General features: G+C 39.0%; 1 protein-coding gene and 1 long non-coding RNA gene across 3 annotated transcripts in view; one reads left to right on the forward strand and one right to left on the reverse strand.

The window, feature by feature from the left end:
- LOC140951458 (uncharacterized) overlaps positions 1–13,223 on the forward strand; it is a 31,632-nt gene extending 18,409 nt beyond the window's left edge. Inside the window, exons 4-6 of one of the 2 annotated variants that reach the window (XR_012167289.1) lie at positions 6,185–6,268; positions 9,581–9,639; positions 13,015–13,223. This is a non-coding gene — a long non-coding RNA (uncharacterized lncRNA). The remainder of the gene's footprint in view (positions 1–6,184; positions 6,269–9,580; positions 9,640–13,014) is intronic. The other variant, XR_012167290.1, reaches the window with a different exon arrangement.
- On the reverse strand, positions 4,492–16,878 carry LOC140951457 (RING finger protein 215-like). Its single transcript, XM_073400708.1, has 11 exons — positions 16,574–16,878; positions 15,994–16,155; positions 15,246–15,317; positions 14,420–14,505; positions 13,150–13,207; positions 9,564–9,656; positions 8,921–8,992; positions 7,663–7,710; positions 7,093–7,263; positions 6,156–6,258; positions 4,492–5,042 (listed from the first exon to the last, which is right to left on the reverse strand). Exons 1-11 carry the CDS (start codon positions 16,781–16,783, stop codon positions 4,855–4,857), a joined length of 1,263 nt encoding a protein of 420 aa, XP_073256809.1. The 5' UTR covers positions 16,784–16,878; the 3' UTR covers positions 4,492–4,854.
- Between the last annotated feature and the right edge of the window lie 376 nt (positions 16,879–17,254).

The raw sequence follows: 17,254 nt of genomic DNA on the forward strand, positions 1-17,254 counted from the left end.
ATGAGCGGAATGGGATGACTGTGCACGGAAGCAGTGCTACCAACCCACCGGCCATAGTACTCCGCGTATTACAGTATGGTCAATATGCGGCTTTATTTCGGTTTTCTACTGATAGTAATGAGCGGCAAGGGCAAGGAGTTGGCGCTCCAACACTTACTACATTATTTGGAGATTCCAAAAAAAGAAAAAAAACCATACAGCGCACAAGAACATCACTTCATAAGCAACAGAAAGTTTGGGTGAGTTTTAGAAACACTCAGCGAACGCAAAGCAAGCGGAGCAGACGGTCTGCGATTACACAGTGACTTATTTGATTATAGTGATAGCTGGCCATTAAAGCAAGCCATATCATTAATTTGGCCCACAGTCCATTTAGTAATTACTCCATGTATTGTAACTGGTTCCAACGAACGAGGTAAAAGTGTTAAACTGCTCTGGTAACCTGTCGTCTAAGCCGTAGATAACATTATTATTCTTTTAAACATTTCTCCGTTAATCCTCCGGCTAATTCTTCATAACCTGCTACCGTTGACCATATTTGGAAGACGTTCGCGCGCGATATCCGATAAAATGACGTCAATGGTTCATAACAACAAGTGCAGAAAAAAGCATGGAAATCGAAAAGCGGAGACGAAGTTGCGTTAGCTCATGATCTAGCTTGAGAAAATGGCGGGAAATTTCACACGATTTGTAATGAAGAAATAGACAAACTACTGCCTAATAACAATGTAAAAACAGCAAAAATTCAACTCGACGGATGACCAAAGCTACCTCCATTTGCATCATTCTTCACACCACATTCGGCCTCATTCAACACAGTCGAACCTCTCCTTACAGACACCCGGCTCTATTACGGACAGTTTCCAATGTCCCGACAAAATTCTCATATATTTTCTTTAAAAAACCCTCTCTAATACGGACAACCGACACTGAATCTCGGCCCCAGCTGAATCCCAAATCCCGATCAGGTGAATCTGCACAGGGTGAATCCCGTCTAGTCTGGCTGGTGAGCTCAGTATGCAAGGTGATATAAAGCCCAGTCGCTGTATACCAAACAACGATTTGCGAAGGTTTACAGAGGAACATAAGCGACTGTTTGAACGCTTCAATAACTACAGATAGCATATATATCTTTTCCATTACATTTTGTAATATAGTTACTGCTTACTGCACTTGCAATAAAATAGCGAAAGATGCTTTCAGAATTGTGCTTTACCTTACAAATTCTTACATGCAGCATTGCGCTATAGCTCGTTTCGTTTTAAAACAGTAATTTGTCTGTAGCTGAGATGTACAATGTTGGGTGCCACTGAAAGACGATGTCTTTGTATTGTGAACTGATAACTTTAAATGCAGTTTAAAGACGAGTGTGAGCCTGGTTTTAGCTACTGAACTCCTAAAACTGTAAGTGGAGTCATAAAAGTGATGTCACCGTAGTGACCTCTTTTATACGGACACCTATCTAAAACGGACACTTCGCTCTGTCCCTTCGGTGTCCGTATTAGAGAGGTCCGACTGTAATTTCTACGTAACCTTTTCACTTATGATTGGACTAAATTTGTTTGTACAAAGGGGCTATACGGGAAGCGGGAGGGGGTTGGGGTACGTCAGTAGGGAGCTTTAGTAACGACGACGGTAGAGGCAACGAGAACCTCAAACGCAATAGGTTTTTCTTTACCGTCACTGCACGACTACAACGACTTGAAATTCTCGTGCATGTGGCATTACCGGTCCCCTGTAATTCCGCTGTTCCAAGGAAATTCGCCTTCGTGTACTTTTCACATTTTTAGCGGGTTGCAATAATCTCTACAAAGTTTGAGAAAGTAATTTTAACAAGACGCTATGGGAGCGTATATTTGGGCGCCGATGTACTAGGCGTGTGTGGTTTTTTATGTGTAGTAGGGATGTGTGAGTTGTACAGTAGCGTTGTATATTTAAGGGGTTAGTTGAGATGGTATTGGACGTGAATTGCTAAGATAATGGCTGTAGTCTGTTAATCAGTGAAATTTATTTCTTATAGAATTTAATATGAAGTAACAAAAAATAATTATTTTCGGAGGTAAAAGTGATTTTAGGTGTTGCAGTGAGGTAGTTGTGGAAGCGCTAATTTGGTTGTGAATGAAAATAAAGTTGAAGTTGAAGTGTAGTTACAGTGTGTTAAAATGAGGTGGTGGTTGTGAAAAGTCTTCTCAATAGTCGAAAACATACTTTCACTTATTTTAAACGTTGTTAGGCTTTCTGTTTAAGATTGTTTTTCACTTACTTTGATAATATTTTTATGGGGAGAACATGGATAAAGCCCAAAGTTTATATAATATAGAGAAAGGGGTATGAAGATGTTGGGGGTGGGGGGAGGGATTTTGTGTGTGTGCTCGGGGGCTTTGAAAAATAGGTGAGGTCAAGGGCAAGGCGTAAAATCTGGCTGTAGAACTAAGGGCCTGATTACATGAGACGCTCTGGCTTGCTTTGCAGAGATCCTCACACCTTAGTTGAACGCAACAAAAATCAACTCTGCGATTATACGACAACCAAGCCAGCCAGGTTAGCTGGGATCCCGGGTGGAAATTTCCCATTAGTAATCGCGCTTGTCGGGCGGCCCGGCGATTGAACCAAGCGAGAAACAGGACAGCGGGTAACACACTGTTAATGCGCATTGCTTCCCCGGCTCATGTGATCAGGCCCTTACTGTGAGTTGTATTGTCACGCAGTGTGCACGAGAAAGCTTTGGAATTTGCCGCTTTCGTAATTCGTGTATGAAACAATATGAATTAAAACAGAAGGCAGTTTGCACGTGAAGATGTTGGACTATGCCCCTTTTACGGTTCGACCGTGAAAGAATGCAACTTGTTTACGACGTCATTTTGCTCAATAAGATTTTAAGAAAATCACTTCCTTTTCGAAAATATGCAATGAAATTATGCATCATTCAATGTTAGCCTTATGCACCTATCAATGTAAATCCCGTGGGGGGGGGGGGGGGGGTGCGGGCAAGGGGAGGGGATTTGATGCCTGGGACTATCCCCGCTGTCGGGCTTTTGATCGTGTGAAGCGACCCCGGGGTCGGGACATTTGACTTTGACCGACAGAAGCCTGGTATCAATTCAGAATCAGTTACCAAGTCCGTCCCTCGAGGCTTCCTGAAAGTCACGTTGTTGGAGAAAGGTATGAAGTTTTCATTTGTTTTAATCGCCATAATCCGATACTTTAAATTGTCATCTAAACAGATAATGTCTATTTTGAGGAAGTTTTTATCTTCAAGTTCCCATCTGATTGTAAAACTCGATTGAAATCGAATTCCACCATGAAAGTCAGAGGATTTTTTATGGGTCACTGATCCGACCTGTTCCGACATGTTGAGCAGATGTTATAAAGCATTTTACGTTTTATTAATATTATATAGCACGGTCAATCTTCCTGGAGTGATTTTGTTGTTCAAGATAAGATATGCTAGTGGAGAGAGAAAATACTTAATTACAGCGAGTAATTTAATGGAGGTTCCGTTAACCGTAAATAAAAGTAGTAACAACGTGTTTGAAATGTTCTTTTATTCGTTTTATATAGTATTATAGCTTTGTTTGTTTAGATTTTTTCCCCTGGGGTGGGGGCTTTTTTGACACTTTTGATTGACCTTTCGTTTCCCACCCTGGGGAATTTGATAGAAAAATTTTAAAATTTGTCAAATCCCCACCCCTTGCCCGCACTCCCCCCCCCCCCCCACGGGGTTTACATTGATAGGTGCATTATTTAGCCCATGCAGAATATCATGGAATTTCTCGTGACATCTTCTTTGACTAAGAGCAAAAGTATTGTGCTGCGAAGAAGATTATTTTCCAACGAGAAAATTTACCCTGTAAAAATGTACCTTGTTCATACAAAAAATTGAGTTTCTATTGCGGATTTGTTTGTCGTGCGCTATCTGTGGGTCGTGTGTAACGAAGATAAATAATGTGTTGTGACACAGCGCGCGGCAGACATTCGCGTCGCTTGGCTTGTCTACGTTCGCATGTATTACGTACCTATTGCAACTTTGAATCAAAACAAGCGAACTCGATTACTCTATTTGGGCGACGCCCAAATAATAATGACTTTTTCGCTGCCATCTCCGTCTTCTTTTCTTAAAAGCTTAAAACCATTATGTCGTTGTGCAAACGAATATTCGCCACTTGCACATCTCGCACAAACCTAATATTATTTGCCCCCCCCCCCCAAAAAAAAACAACAACAACAAAAAAAAAAAATTGCATAAACGTTTTTTTCAATTTCTCTTGGGACGGCTGTTATAACCAGGAAAAATGAAAAACAAAGGTTATGCAAAATTTTAGGAGGCGAATAAGATGCACTGAGGGAGATGTGCAAGAGGCGAATTGAAGAAAAACAACCACAGACAACCGCTCCCTGTCCCAAATTATAACCACTAATTACCGCCATTTGCACATCTCCTATAATGCACCTTGTTTGCCCCCAAAATTTTGCATAAGCATTGTTTGCAATTTGTATTGAAATGACTGTAATACCCGGGAGAAATGAAAAACAAAGGTTACGCAAAACTTCGGTGGGCAAACAAGATTTATAATGGGGTATGTAGAAATGGCTGCCAGTTCGCATAAGCACGGTCTGAATGACCATAGGACCACTGCTCCAGACTGAAATTCATTTTTCTTTCCCTCCTTTTTATATATATATATTTTTTCAACTTGTAGTTTTAAAGTCTGACCCTTGAAAACCACTTAGAGATCCAAAAAACAAGTGCCGTACGTTGAGCGCCAACTTGTTTGCTCAGTCTTATGCTCCCGAGAATTGCTTTCAGTCAGTAATCAGTTGAGTTTCATTGATGACATTCAACGGTCAAAGATCTTATGAGCCAGTCCGTGAGCACTGTTTCTTCCTACCGCTGATATGAGTCACTACGTTATCACTAGCTGAAGTTAATGCCTCAAATGGTCTTTGCCGTCTTCGGACTGTTTCATTTCCCAATGACGACTCGCCCATATTAAATCTCTCCCATGGATTGATTGGTCCTGTTTTTTCACTAGCAAGACTTCCTGAAAGAAGGCAAAGTAAATACGAGAGTAAATAAAAAGACGAAAAAAATGCACTAATGAGAAGCGTATTCGTTGAACCGCCTTTATGGCAGAAGGTGGTTCGTTGTTCTAACCGTGAAATCGATCCATCCATGGATTATTAGGGACTTTAAGCAACAACTTTTTTGTGCAACGCACGTCTAGCGAAAGTGGCCTCTTTGTATTTTTGGGGCGTGACTTTGACCAAATTTTCGGGTTAAGTAGTCTCTACGAGAGTTAAGACACTAAATAACAACCAAATATTAAAAGAGAAAGGGACTCACTCCTGATTGATCTTCCTCGCTCAAAAGCGCCTTTGCTTAAGTTCCCTCATATTAAGTTTTTCCCACGCAAGTTGAATCGTTATTTCAAAACATGGCTACTAGCTATGTTAAAAATGATAGTTATGCGAATCCTCTCTTAGTAAAGACACTCTTTCAGTTAACATTCGGTGTCTTTGTAATAATTTTAGTTGAGAAAGCCCACATTGCTCGAGCCTCCTGGTTCCGTGGGCTTTCTTGCCATTTTCTCGTTTATACTACTACATGAAAAATTACTGCAATTTGATTGGCTTAGAGCAGTGGTATTTCAGCTTAATTTGAAATACCTACATGTGAAAATTACAAACCTTTTGTGGGTAGTAGTAAAAACAAATAATAGCATGATTTGTATGTGATATTTGGCGTAAATACCACTCGTGATATTTCAAAATTGTCTTAAATTTCACTCGCCTAACGGCTCGTGAAATTTCGTATAACAATTTCGAAATATCACTCGTGGTATTTATGCCAAATATCACTACAAATCATGCTATTACCTACACTAATTTTTCATAATTTTTTAATATTGTAAAGAAATCTTTTTAGCAACTTGCCTCGTAAATTATAAGACTTAATGTATGTAAGGAATGCGGCTCAAGTCGATGTACACAGTATAGTCATTCCTTTATGAAGCGCACAGCCTGTCGGAATGGCCAACTGAAGGTCGCTTAATACGAGCTGATCGTGTCAAGGAGATGAATTGTGAAATTAATACAATAGTATACAAAAACTAGATGGGGCGTGATAGTGAACCCTTAACACAGGTTTAACTGACCTATAATGTTTCCTTTACACAATGGACAGGTCCTTTTCGCCAGAAGCCATCGATCAACACACTCACAATGGAACTCGTGTGCACATGGCAAAGTCCGTACCAACTGCAATGAGGTATGTAAGGTAACCTTGTCAGTTTTACTGTTTGCTCTTTATTTAATCGATAGCCAGGTAGGAATAAGGTTTGACAACCGTGGCTTAAAATGAACACTTGACCACCACGGTAAAACAGCATTTGGGGATTGCACATGGATAAAGGGAAGGATAAACTGTTTGATGTGGTACCCAGGGTAAAATATCCCTGGCTAGTCATTCAATATTGGTCAATGGAAGAGAAAGGCATTTCGAGCGATTACTAGGACTGAGCCACATGGCATTGGGCAAGGGCAAATTTGATCAGATCAATCTAAAACCTTCCGCCGGGGCTACTAGTCATTCTATGTATTTATGAAAGAACAAGACATTTCGAACGATTATCACTAGGACTGAGCCATATGGCATTGAGCAAGGATAAATTTTACATGGTATTAAAATATTCCTGCCAATCATCTTATTGAGAAAGACATTTCGCACGGATATCACTAATTAAGTCACAAAATAGTCAGTATTCAGGTTCGAGAAAATAGATACATGCACACATGGGTTTATTTTCACACGACTTGTTGAGTTGCCAGAGCAACATGAAAAAGAAACTTATTTAAATTAAAAATATATTTAATATATATTATTCTAGAAAGGAGTCTGAGACTCTTTAAATAGAACATTCACTTAGCAAATGTTATAAACTAAACATAACGGAAATTTGAGATTTCAACGAGACGCAACAAGATGCCTATTCAAGAGCCATACTGGGACTTTTGGCATGTTTCATTACGATCGTCTGAGTTTTACATGCAGAGTGGTTAGACTGTTATCCAGTTCAATATAATTCTGCATACCTGGTTATTATAGAATTCATCAAGACAAACTGCACAAACTTCAACGTCTCTCCTTGCCCGCCGTTTTGAGCTAGCACTAGAGCAGGACGGCTGAGCGTCTTTCATAACTCGCCTGTATTTTCTTATCTTTAGTTTCGCTATTGCTTGTGCCGCCTCTTGCCTCAGCATTTGCTAAAAAGTAAAACATAGCAGAAGTCTCTGAGATGCGAGAGCTTTATCCAAAAGGTTTCCTCCAAGAATTTTCAAGACGTATTCTGTTGTCCAAAAAAAACTTTTTTAGCCCGCCTAACAGTTCACGAAACAAGCCTATTGCGAAGGAGTTACTTCAGCCGTTCCCTTCCATATTGTGCGGTGAATTTTTCATGAGATCTGATTTTTACCGTGAGATAGAGAGAAATATCAATTTTTTACGGTCTGGCGGAAATTTTGTGCTGTTCCCTCCGACGTGTGCGGTGGATCAACATTCAAGAAAAACGCTCAAGAATGGCTCTCGGATGTTTTCGTAGCGTTAGGATATGCCGTGATGGTTTAATGATTATCTGAACCAAAAAGGCAGATGGAAACTCATACCTCTTTTTTCGAAATCCAATAGTTGTGAAAGAGTTGGCTGAGCTGGGTCTGTAAAGATATATATATATATATAAATGACGTAACGCAAAAATGCAAATAAAAGAAAACCTAAGGAAACTGCTAGTGTGCCTTTTGCTTTAAACTTTCATCCACCGGGCTTTTACTAGTCAATAGTCCTACATTTCACTATCGTCTTTCACTTTAATGCAATTTAGCATCATGTCAAAACAAGCAAGTCTTGGTTGTGGGCTTCCGGCCCGGGCAAGCAAATGTTTTGCTATTATCACTGTTCATAGGCTGATGTTGCAGCTAGTGTAAGGCATCACACAATTGGTTGGGAGAACAGAAAACAAAGTTAAAAGTGGAACCGAACCCTGGAACAAAAGAACTACGACAATATAGAAGCAAGTCTAATGAAATTGTAGGTTATAAAGAGTGAGACCCAACTTAAACTGTTCTTACAGAAACATTAGAGAGTGACGCTACTTCAAGATTTCGATTATTTTGCTGTTGCGTGGCTGCAAACCAGAGTTGATTCATGAGCTACAATTTCACGTGTTTCTATATCTGTATATTAACTCTCTACGAGACGCATATTTCTATAAACTTACGAACTGATGGTCTGAAAAGGGTGTAGCCTCTTCAAGGCTCTCATGGAAGCTGGTCGAGGCGAGCGAAAGGAAAACCAAGCGCCCAGGAAAAGTAGGTCGACCTTAACTGAGAGCCGGTGTGACAGGCTGGAGAGGATGTGGCTTAAACAGGGTTCTCTTCAGCGCCGTAGCTAGTATGAGGCCAACCGAGGCACTCGCCTCGGTAAAATTTTGACGAATTTCGCCAATCATTTTTATTTTACATAAGCGATCATCGGATATTTTTAACGCATCATGATATTACAAAGAATTCAGCAATTCAGTCAATATACTATGAAAAAATTACCATATCATCGATCTCAAGGGGCTACGTACGTTAACCCAAATTTTTTTTGAACAAATACTGATCAAAACCATTGGCGAGGTTAACGGTCACCCAGATTATGTAGCTTGTTTCTGATTATTGCTTTTTAAATTCCACTTAAATTAACTCGAAAAAAAGTTACCGAAAGGCCCAGAAAACGCTGCAAATCGCATTTCCGAGAGACTAAAGTTCAAAATTTCTCGAGGGGGGGGGGGGGGGGGCATGCCCCCGAACCCCCCTAGCAACTCCCGCCTGCCTCGGTTGGCCGTTTGGTCTGGCTACGGCAGTGCTCTTAGTAACGTACCTTGAGTACCAAAAGACAAAACAGCACTGACGCAAAGAACGCTGAAGATCCAAAGAACTGAGAGTTGACTTCCTACATGTGCCGCGTAAAAATAAAAAGTCATATTACAATGCCGTCTGCACTACACCCGGGACAACTTATAAACAAGTCCATTTACTTTGTGGCAATTTCTATTTTTGTCAAAAAATCTACAAGGTGGCACGTCGCATAAAAGAAATACCGGTACTTGGTTTGATAATTACATTTGTTCACTAGGATGGGATAATGTCCTCACTCCTCGGCCTTGTGTTCAAAAATTATAACTCAGTTATCACATATTAAAACGTATACAAAAAAAAAAATGAAATCCAATTGACTATTCAGTGGCTGTGAAGGTGTAAAGGCGAAGTTTTCATTTTTTTTTTCAGCGTGAGTAGTGAATATGTCAGTTTAGATAAAAAGTGAAAAAAACGTCAAAAAGATGTAAAAAATATTACGCACAAGGGCAAGCGCGTTTGGGTTTGAAGAGGGGTCTTCGTATATGTGACAATAAATAGTAGGTATGATGTGCGTGGAGTCACTGACCTACAGGGGAACAAAAGTCGCAGATATGCTGATAATGAACGACCCCTTGGTGATTACTTAGGACATATTAATTAATTACCTCGGTGCCTTTTTCAGGATTTCCAAGGCAGACCACTCCTTCCCATCCACTGGGCCGTCCACAGGTCGCCCAAAAAGTTAGTGTGGATAGTAACTAGAAGAAATAACAATGTTGTATAACAATCGGCTCCACAGGATAATCCGCTATTTTTAACTTAGTTTAAAACATTGTAACAAGATTTATCCAGTTGGTAAAAGAGAGCTTAAAGAACAAAAGGCTTCATGGCTCTGGCCCCTAGCAAAGAGTGCATGGTGTATAATACAGTAGAACCCAGGAACCCCGGTAACACGAACTCTGAAGGGAAACGAAAAACAGTTCAAGTTAGCGAGGAAGTCGAGTTATCAGGGTAAATTTCAGTGAAAGTTTGATCAAGGGAAATCTTGAAAAGGCCTTGAATTTTACTAGTCGTCTAGAAAAATTCCTTGAATTCGGTTTAGGTCCTTGAAAAATATTTGATTTCTGTATTAGGTCCTGAAAAGTCCTTGAAATTTACAACCTTGTCTCCGCCAGACACCTTTTTCTGTAAAATTAGATTATTTTGCCGACGAAAATTTGGCTCATCCTCGGTGTAAGAACCTGTAAAACTCACGGGTAACGTAAAACATTTTTGTGCATGAACAATATTTTGTTTCTGTTTCTTTATTTCGAAGCTATTTCTGTACCTCAGATGCAACTGCAAGTTATGCCCAGTCATTTTGCAAAGTCTTGTTGCGGAAAGTAGTATAGTAATGTGATCAACGATGGTCGAAGAAGTAAAAATCATAAACGATTCCATGACGTGTTTTAGCCAATAGGTCAGGGGCACCGAACGGGAATATAGTTCAAAACGACTTGAAAATCGCATTGTTAAACGTATTTTAGTATTTTAACGCTAGATACAGGTATATTTTTTTATTATATATGTACTGAGATTTACTGCAAAATGAATATGTCAAATAAAAATGATGCGTTGCAGAGTACACGCAATCTGATTGGTTGTACGATTTTTCTCACTAGTGAAAAATACCGTATGACCAATCACAACCCGCAGACGAAAGTTTTCACTAGTGACAAAAATCGTATCGATTTTCCCGCCTTTCACTGACGGCGTCACTAGGCAAAAGGAAAACCATGGCGTCTTCTTCGAGCAATTCAAGGTTTGCAGATATAACTTCAGTAGAGGAATTTATTGAAGGACAAGAAAACGAAAACACCAGGAAGAAAACTGAACAGAATGTTGCTTTGCTTAAGGAGTTTTTGAGGCTAAAAGATGAGTCAAGGCCTGTAGAAGAAATTCCCCCACACGAACTGAGTTCATTCATCAGCGAATTTATCATAACAGTAAGAAAGAAAGAAAACAACGAAGATTACGAACCCACTTCCTTGCGTGCTATGATGGCCAGTTTTGAACGGTATTTAAAGAAGAAGAATTACGGCTACAGCATTATGAGAGACGTCGAGTTTGAAAAAGCACGAACGGCATTAAAATCAAAACAAAGAGATCTCAAGAAGAAAGGCAAAGGCGATAAAACGCTTCAGTTCCCCTCACAGAAGACGACATAAAACTGCTGTATGACAAAGGATTGTTAGGAAAGTCAACTCCTGAGGCTCTACTGAATACAGTTTGGTTCAACAACACAGTCTATTTCGGTCTCCGTGGTTGTAAGGAACACAGAGACATGTGTTGGGGCGATGTGCAACTACGCCAAACTACAAATGGCGAGGAATTTTTAGAGTATACTGAGAGACAAACTAAGACTCGAACCGGAGAAAATCCCAGAGATGTCAGGCAAATAAAACCGAAAATGTTTTCGGTTCAGGGAAGTGAAAGAGATCCCGTCACTGTTTACAAATTCTACGCGGAGAAAAGACCGTCGGAAATGAACGACAACAACGCGCCATTTTATCTAGCAGTAAATAACTGTAAAAAACAAGATTCTTCTAAACCATGGTTTAAAAAGTCAGCCGTTGGCGTGAACATGCTGAATTCGTTAATGAAAAAAATGGCAGAAAAAGCCGGGCTGGGGCCCAATGTAAAGAACCATAGCGGTCGCAAAACAATGATCCAAACTTTAACAAACAACGACATCCCAGCGACAGATATTATTCAACTGTCGGGACATAAAAATCTTCAAAGTGTGACAAATTATTCTGTAGTTTCTGAAAAACAGCAAGTAAAAATGTCTCGTACTTTAAGTGAACTGATGTCCGGGAATGTGCATAGCTTAGAGAAAACTAATTCATCTCAAGTTGGAGAATGCTCCACTGATCCTTCAGCTAGCTCGGCGGGTCGCTCGGCGGCAGATCATCACCAACAAGCGATGTCGCTTTTCACGGGCGCTGTTATTCATGGAGGTCAATTCAGCATTTCTATTAACAGCCTCAATCAATCCCCGAAGTTGGCAATCCAAGAAGTTGAGGTAAAGTCTTCTCCAAAGAGGTACAAAAGGCTAAAAGTACTGGACTCTGACTCTGATTAGAATGCATGCATTACTATAATTAGATTTACAAAACAGTCAACTTTTTCAAATTTTATATCTTAGTTACGGTTTTGAACGGCGATATTTAAAGCTGAAAATTTTCATTGTTATTTAAAGTTAAAGAATCGTTTAAAAGTAGACTTTGTTCCACTTTCTTCAGAGTCATTGAATAACTTTAATGTTGTAGGAAGTTTTGTACGTTCAGTTTGCTCGAATAAAATCATTCGCAACTCGTTGTGGTCTTTGTGTTGATTTCACCGCGCAATTGATAGTTGTTAACATTATTTTGTAATATCTCAGTACATATATAATAAACAAATTACCTCATGGTTGGTTCGCTTGTACGATTTTTATTCACGAGTTGTGAAGAATCGCAAACTCACTCGTTCGCTGCGCTCACTCGTTCGTTTTCGATTCTTCACAACTCGTGAATAAAAATCGTACGCACTCACCAACCATGAAGTAATCTCTATATCCCCTAAAAATTTTTCATCAGTTCGGATTGCCTAGCTGAAAGTCTAGTGATCCAAAAATTGTAGGAATCAAAACTTACCTTTGCGAAAATTTCAGCCAGAAAAAAAGGCTCCCGAAAATTCCAGGTGACCTTTTTCGGGTAAAAATCCGTTAAAAATGGGTAATTATACCCTTTTTTAGATGTTCGAAAATCCTAGGAGAGGCCGGCAAGCAAGAAATTTTACAACAAATGTTCCGAAAATTCTAGATCTCAAATCGTCTTCCGAACAGATATTTTCCGAAAACTGACGTTGAGTGCCCCTGATAGGTTGATCAAAGGGGGTTTAAGAGTGCCGATTTATTAGATAAATCAAAGTCCTTGAAAACTGTATTTTGTCCCTGGTTACGTTTACTCTCAAACTGAAGAAGTGTGTCTTAGAAGACTAATATGACTGATGTATTAATAAGATCTATTTGAAATAGTAACCTCTCTTTAACCGTGTATTTTAGAAGTCGCTTTTATTTTTGTTTGTGACTAGCATTTTAGAACCTGAGAAATGCAACCAAGGGATTGGAGTGACAAGAAGCTAAACAAACAAGGGCAGAATCATGGTCATTTCTGTGCATGGAAAAGATCTTCTGACATATGGCAGTTGATTTACTTCCAGACTTACCTTCAGTTCAACTAGAGAAGAGTTATAAGACACTATCCCTCTAAGCTTCTGCTTTCCACTACAAATAGACAGATAGTGTAATAGTGATATTTTTTTTAGTGGTAAATGTTATAGTGAAATTGTGCAGAAAGCAATCTTTTTTGCATCAGGTCAAATTGGTTAGAGTTGTACCCTTTCCCACAATTCACACTAATGTCTTAGTAACTTGAAAATCAATACAGGAACTATCTCTTGAACATCTAAGATTATACAGACAAAAGAAAAAGGATTACGATAACTTGTTGAGATAATTAGCAAAATAACATTGTATGAAAAATCTCAATTACAGTAAAATCCCACATGTAAGAACCTACATTAGTTCTATGTTTCTGGTGTCAGCCGCGCAAGATGGCGGGTGGAGAGTTAAACATGTGAAGAGTTTAACAGTACAGAATTTAAGAGTTTAAGTGTTTTAAAAAAGAATATAAACTCTTTCTACTTGACAGTCAGGCATCTTGAACAACTCTAATCTGTTACTTAGTTCTATTTATTTAATTATTTAATTTAAATAGTTTTTTTATTAGTACTGTATAACCTCCACCCACTTGTAACTGCTCTGTGGTAGTAGCCAACTCGAAAGCTTGGCTCCTTTGGCTGCTACACACTCTTTTCCTTTTTTATGTTTAATTCAATGTATAGTTAGCTCTGTTTTTTTACTTCTTCCCTTTTTTCCTTATTGTTGTATTGTGATTGAATAAGTCTGAATAAATGAACTTGAACTTGAACTTGAACATTAGTTTTTTGAAGTCTAGCAGGAAAAAAGTGCTTAGATTTTGAGGCAGTTATTAGCAATTTTAATAGGCTATGCAGTTTCTTAAATTTTATTAGCTTTAATATTTACTTATTTAATATGAGAGATGTAGCTGTTAACTACCAGTGAAATGTACATGAACTTGAGTTTGGTCTTAAAATATTATTCACAACTGTACATTGCAAATCTTTTCTTAAACCACTGGGTTCTTACATGCAGGTTTTACTTTATTTATCTACAAACAAATTATACAAAATAATATTATGACAAGACACAATTTATTTCTTTTTGCATTCCAAAGCAAGATGCACGATTTTGGACCTATTATTGGACTTAATTATTGGATGAGGCTGAGTGTAATCTGAAGAATTATGTAGATCGAGGAGGATGTTATTTTGCGGATTTGATGCAAAATTTCTTATTAGTAAATCATGGCAGACTATTTGAATTAAAAATCTGAAATTTGTACAGAACACTTGCCTTTGGAGAGCAGCCATTAATTTAGAAACATTTCTTGTTCCATTAACAGTTACTATAGGCCTTGGAAACATTTGAGCAAGGTCCAGCTGGGAGATAAAAAAGAGATGCAAGATAAATGAGGAGTTTGAAGGGGGTTAATCTCACAGATTATGTGGGTGGGATTGGCTATGCTTACCATGTTCTTAACCCTTACCATTGAAAACACAAATTTGTGATTTTCTTATCCTCAAGGCCAATTTGCTACTTTGCTCAAGACAAGTTTGAAGTTATAAGAGTTGCAAGAGTAGATAACAAAGTCTATGGAGGCCGCATGCAGGTCATGTGGTTAGAGCGCTAGACTTGTAATGCAGAGGCCCCAAGTTCAAGTCCTGCTCTTACCACTCGGTAGTCCCAGGTTCAAATCTTCAGCCATGCTTGTAAAATAGCCAACTGGTTTGCCTCCTTCCAGTTGGTACTTTTAACCATGTTACAAGTATGTTCCATTTAAAAATCAATTATTTCATTATCCCTGAAAAGCTCCATGAGGCTTTGACTGAAGGGTGCTACAATTTCCCACTCCAGAAACCATAAGGGAAATGGTTACAAGCTTTCACTGCAATGACTTCGCAGATCGTTTGGGTGGACAACCGTTTCTTGTGATTGGTTAATGGTTGCCTTGAGTACCATCGACCAATCATAGGTATTGCTAATGTCCACCCAAACAATCCCAGAAATGGTTGTGACGAAAGCTTGTACCCATTTCCCTTTGTAAAATTTAATATAGTTTCTGGAGTGGGGATAGGAGCTTTGTAGAGCTGAGATTATCTTGGGTATTTCCATACCCTACCTTTCTTAACACCCTCTGATTCAATGTGATAATTATTATAGCTGAGGCACCAAGGAACATTGCCTTCTTCACCTTAAAAATAACAAAACAAAAATTTGTATTAATGGAAAGGTCAAAATAAATTAAAGTGATAAAGAAATTGATCTGCACTGATTTTATTTCAAGGATCAATAAAAATTACACCCTTGAAAGAGAGTGCCTTAATCTGTATGGTGTCACAACTGAAAGCAGCTATTATATTCATTTTTTTATTCTTCAAATAGAAAAGTTGTCACCTAACTGGAAAATATGAAGTTAACATGTAACTTCCTGCAGGGTAACAATTCTGTAAATTCAATGTCTAGAAAGCGCACAACATTAATTTGGAAATCTAAAACATTGTGATAGAATAGCATAGTACAAGGTCTCTTTTGTTTGATTAGCCTGAGAAAACAGCTGACATTTAGTGACCCAAGCACTGGTTTCCCCGCCAAATGACGTCTAACAAATGAGCGCAGAAATTCCATACGGATGACGTGACACTACCCAGATCTGGGTAGTGCTTCTGAATGGTTGTGCCGCGTGGGAAATTTGATTCAACCAATCAGAAGCATTACCCAGGTCTGGGTAGTGACTTGTCATCAGTATAGAATTTCTGCCCTCGTTTCTCAGACATCATTTGGCGGTCACCAGATGTTGGCTGTTTTCTCAGGCTATTGGTTGGTAAATCATGCATCCCTTGTATAAAACAAAGCAGTTGAGCACAAACCTTTTCCAAGACAGACCAGGACTTAGAGCTGCCTCTACGGACATTGTAGTACTCCAAGACAGGAATGTGTATGACACCAATCCAGCCATGACGTGCCTCATCTGCAACAGGGGTTGCATCATCCTCATCTGGATCAGAATCTTCTGAATCATAACTATCCATCTGAATTTAAAATTAATGACATTACTCACTTGCAATTCCGCTTATGAATCACTGGTAATTTCAGTTATAGTGTTAAAAAAATTATCTTTATTGAATAAACTTCCAATATTTCTGCCAGGTGTCGAGGTTAGTGCTTGTAAAGGCTATCATTAAACATATAATTACCTGATGGAACCTCGATATAATGGAGTGCCAAGGGACTGGCATGATTTGTTCGCTATAGCGAGGTTCGTTTCCATATATTATGCTATTACTGGGGTCAACAAAATCGTTCTTTATGCCGAGGACTTCGTTATGGCAGAGGGTTCCAGTTTTATCAACATACAGAAAGTCTTCAAAATTATATCGCTTGCATTAAAATGCTGTCTTAGTTACGTCATAAAAGTGTTGCTGAAGGGTTTTGCGAAATTATTTTCACCTCTATTAGCTCTCCTTCTACTTGTTTTATAGCTCCAACTCTTGCAAATTTGCCGACGATGTTCGCAAATGAGCTGTTTTGCCCATCTTCGCTTTGGACAATAACATTGACGAAAGCTTTGTCAACTTCGCCCAATACCAGAACAGTGAAGCAAAGGACTCGCAAAAAGCAATGCACAAATCCAGATAGTGAAACACGAAGGGGAAACATCGTAAAAATCGACGAAAAAGATCGGCACCTCAATCCATTTCAAGCAATGTTTACATCAAAAGGCTCAAGAAAAGGTATTCGACAGCGGTTTTCAGCTCACACGATAAAAACGTCATATATGGTACTGTGCGTGACCATTCAGTCACCTGGGGAAGAGCAAGGATAGAGGAAATAGCGCCAATTCAAAATGCTTAATGTATGATATTTGGCGACCAAAAAAGAGCTATGGCGAAGAAACCAAGAAAAATGGGGCTTGAGCCGGTAATTCAGGGTGTGGACCCCTCAGGACCAGTAAATGGGGGAGCTAATGATAACCATGTTGTCCCCTTCCCCTCCCCCCACTTCCAAAAAAACAAAAACAAAAAGAAAAGAAAAGAAAGAAAATGAAGAAGCAAAAGCAAACAGACAAAAACACAAGAGAACGAAGAGCAATACCGTAAAATTCCGAAAATAAGCCTTCAAAGGCCCTTT

Source organism: Porites lutea, chromosome 11 (assembly GCF_958299795.1).
Source record: "Porites lutea chromosome 11, jaPorLute2.1, whole genome shotgun sequence".
Lineage (NCBI taxonomy): Eukaryota > Metazoa > Cnidaria > Anthozoa > Scleractinia > Poritidae > Porites > Porites lutea.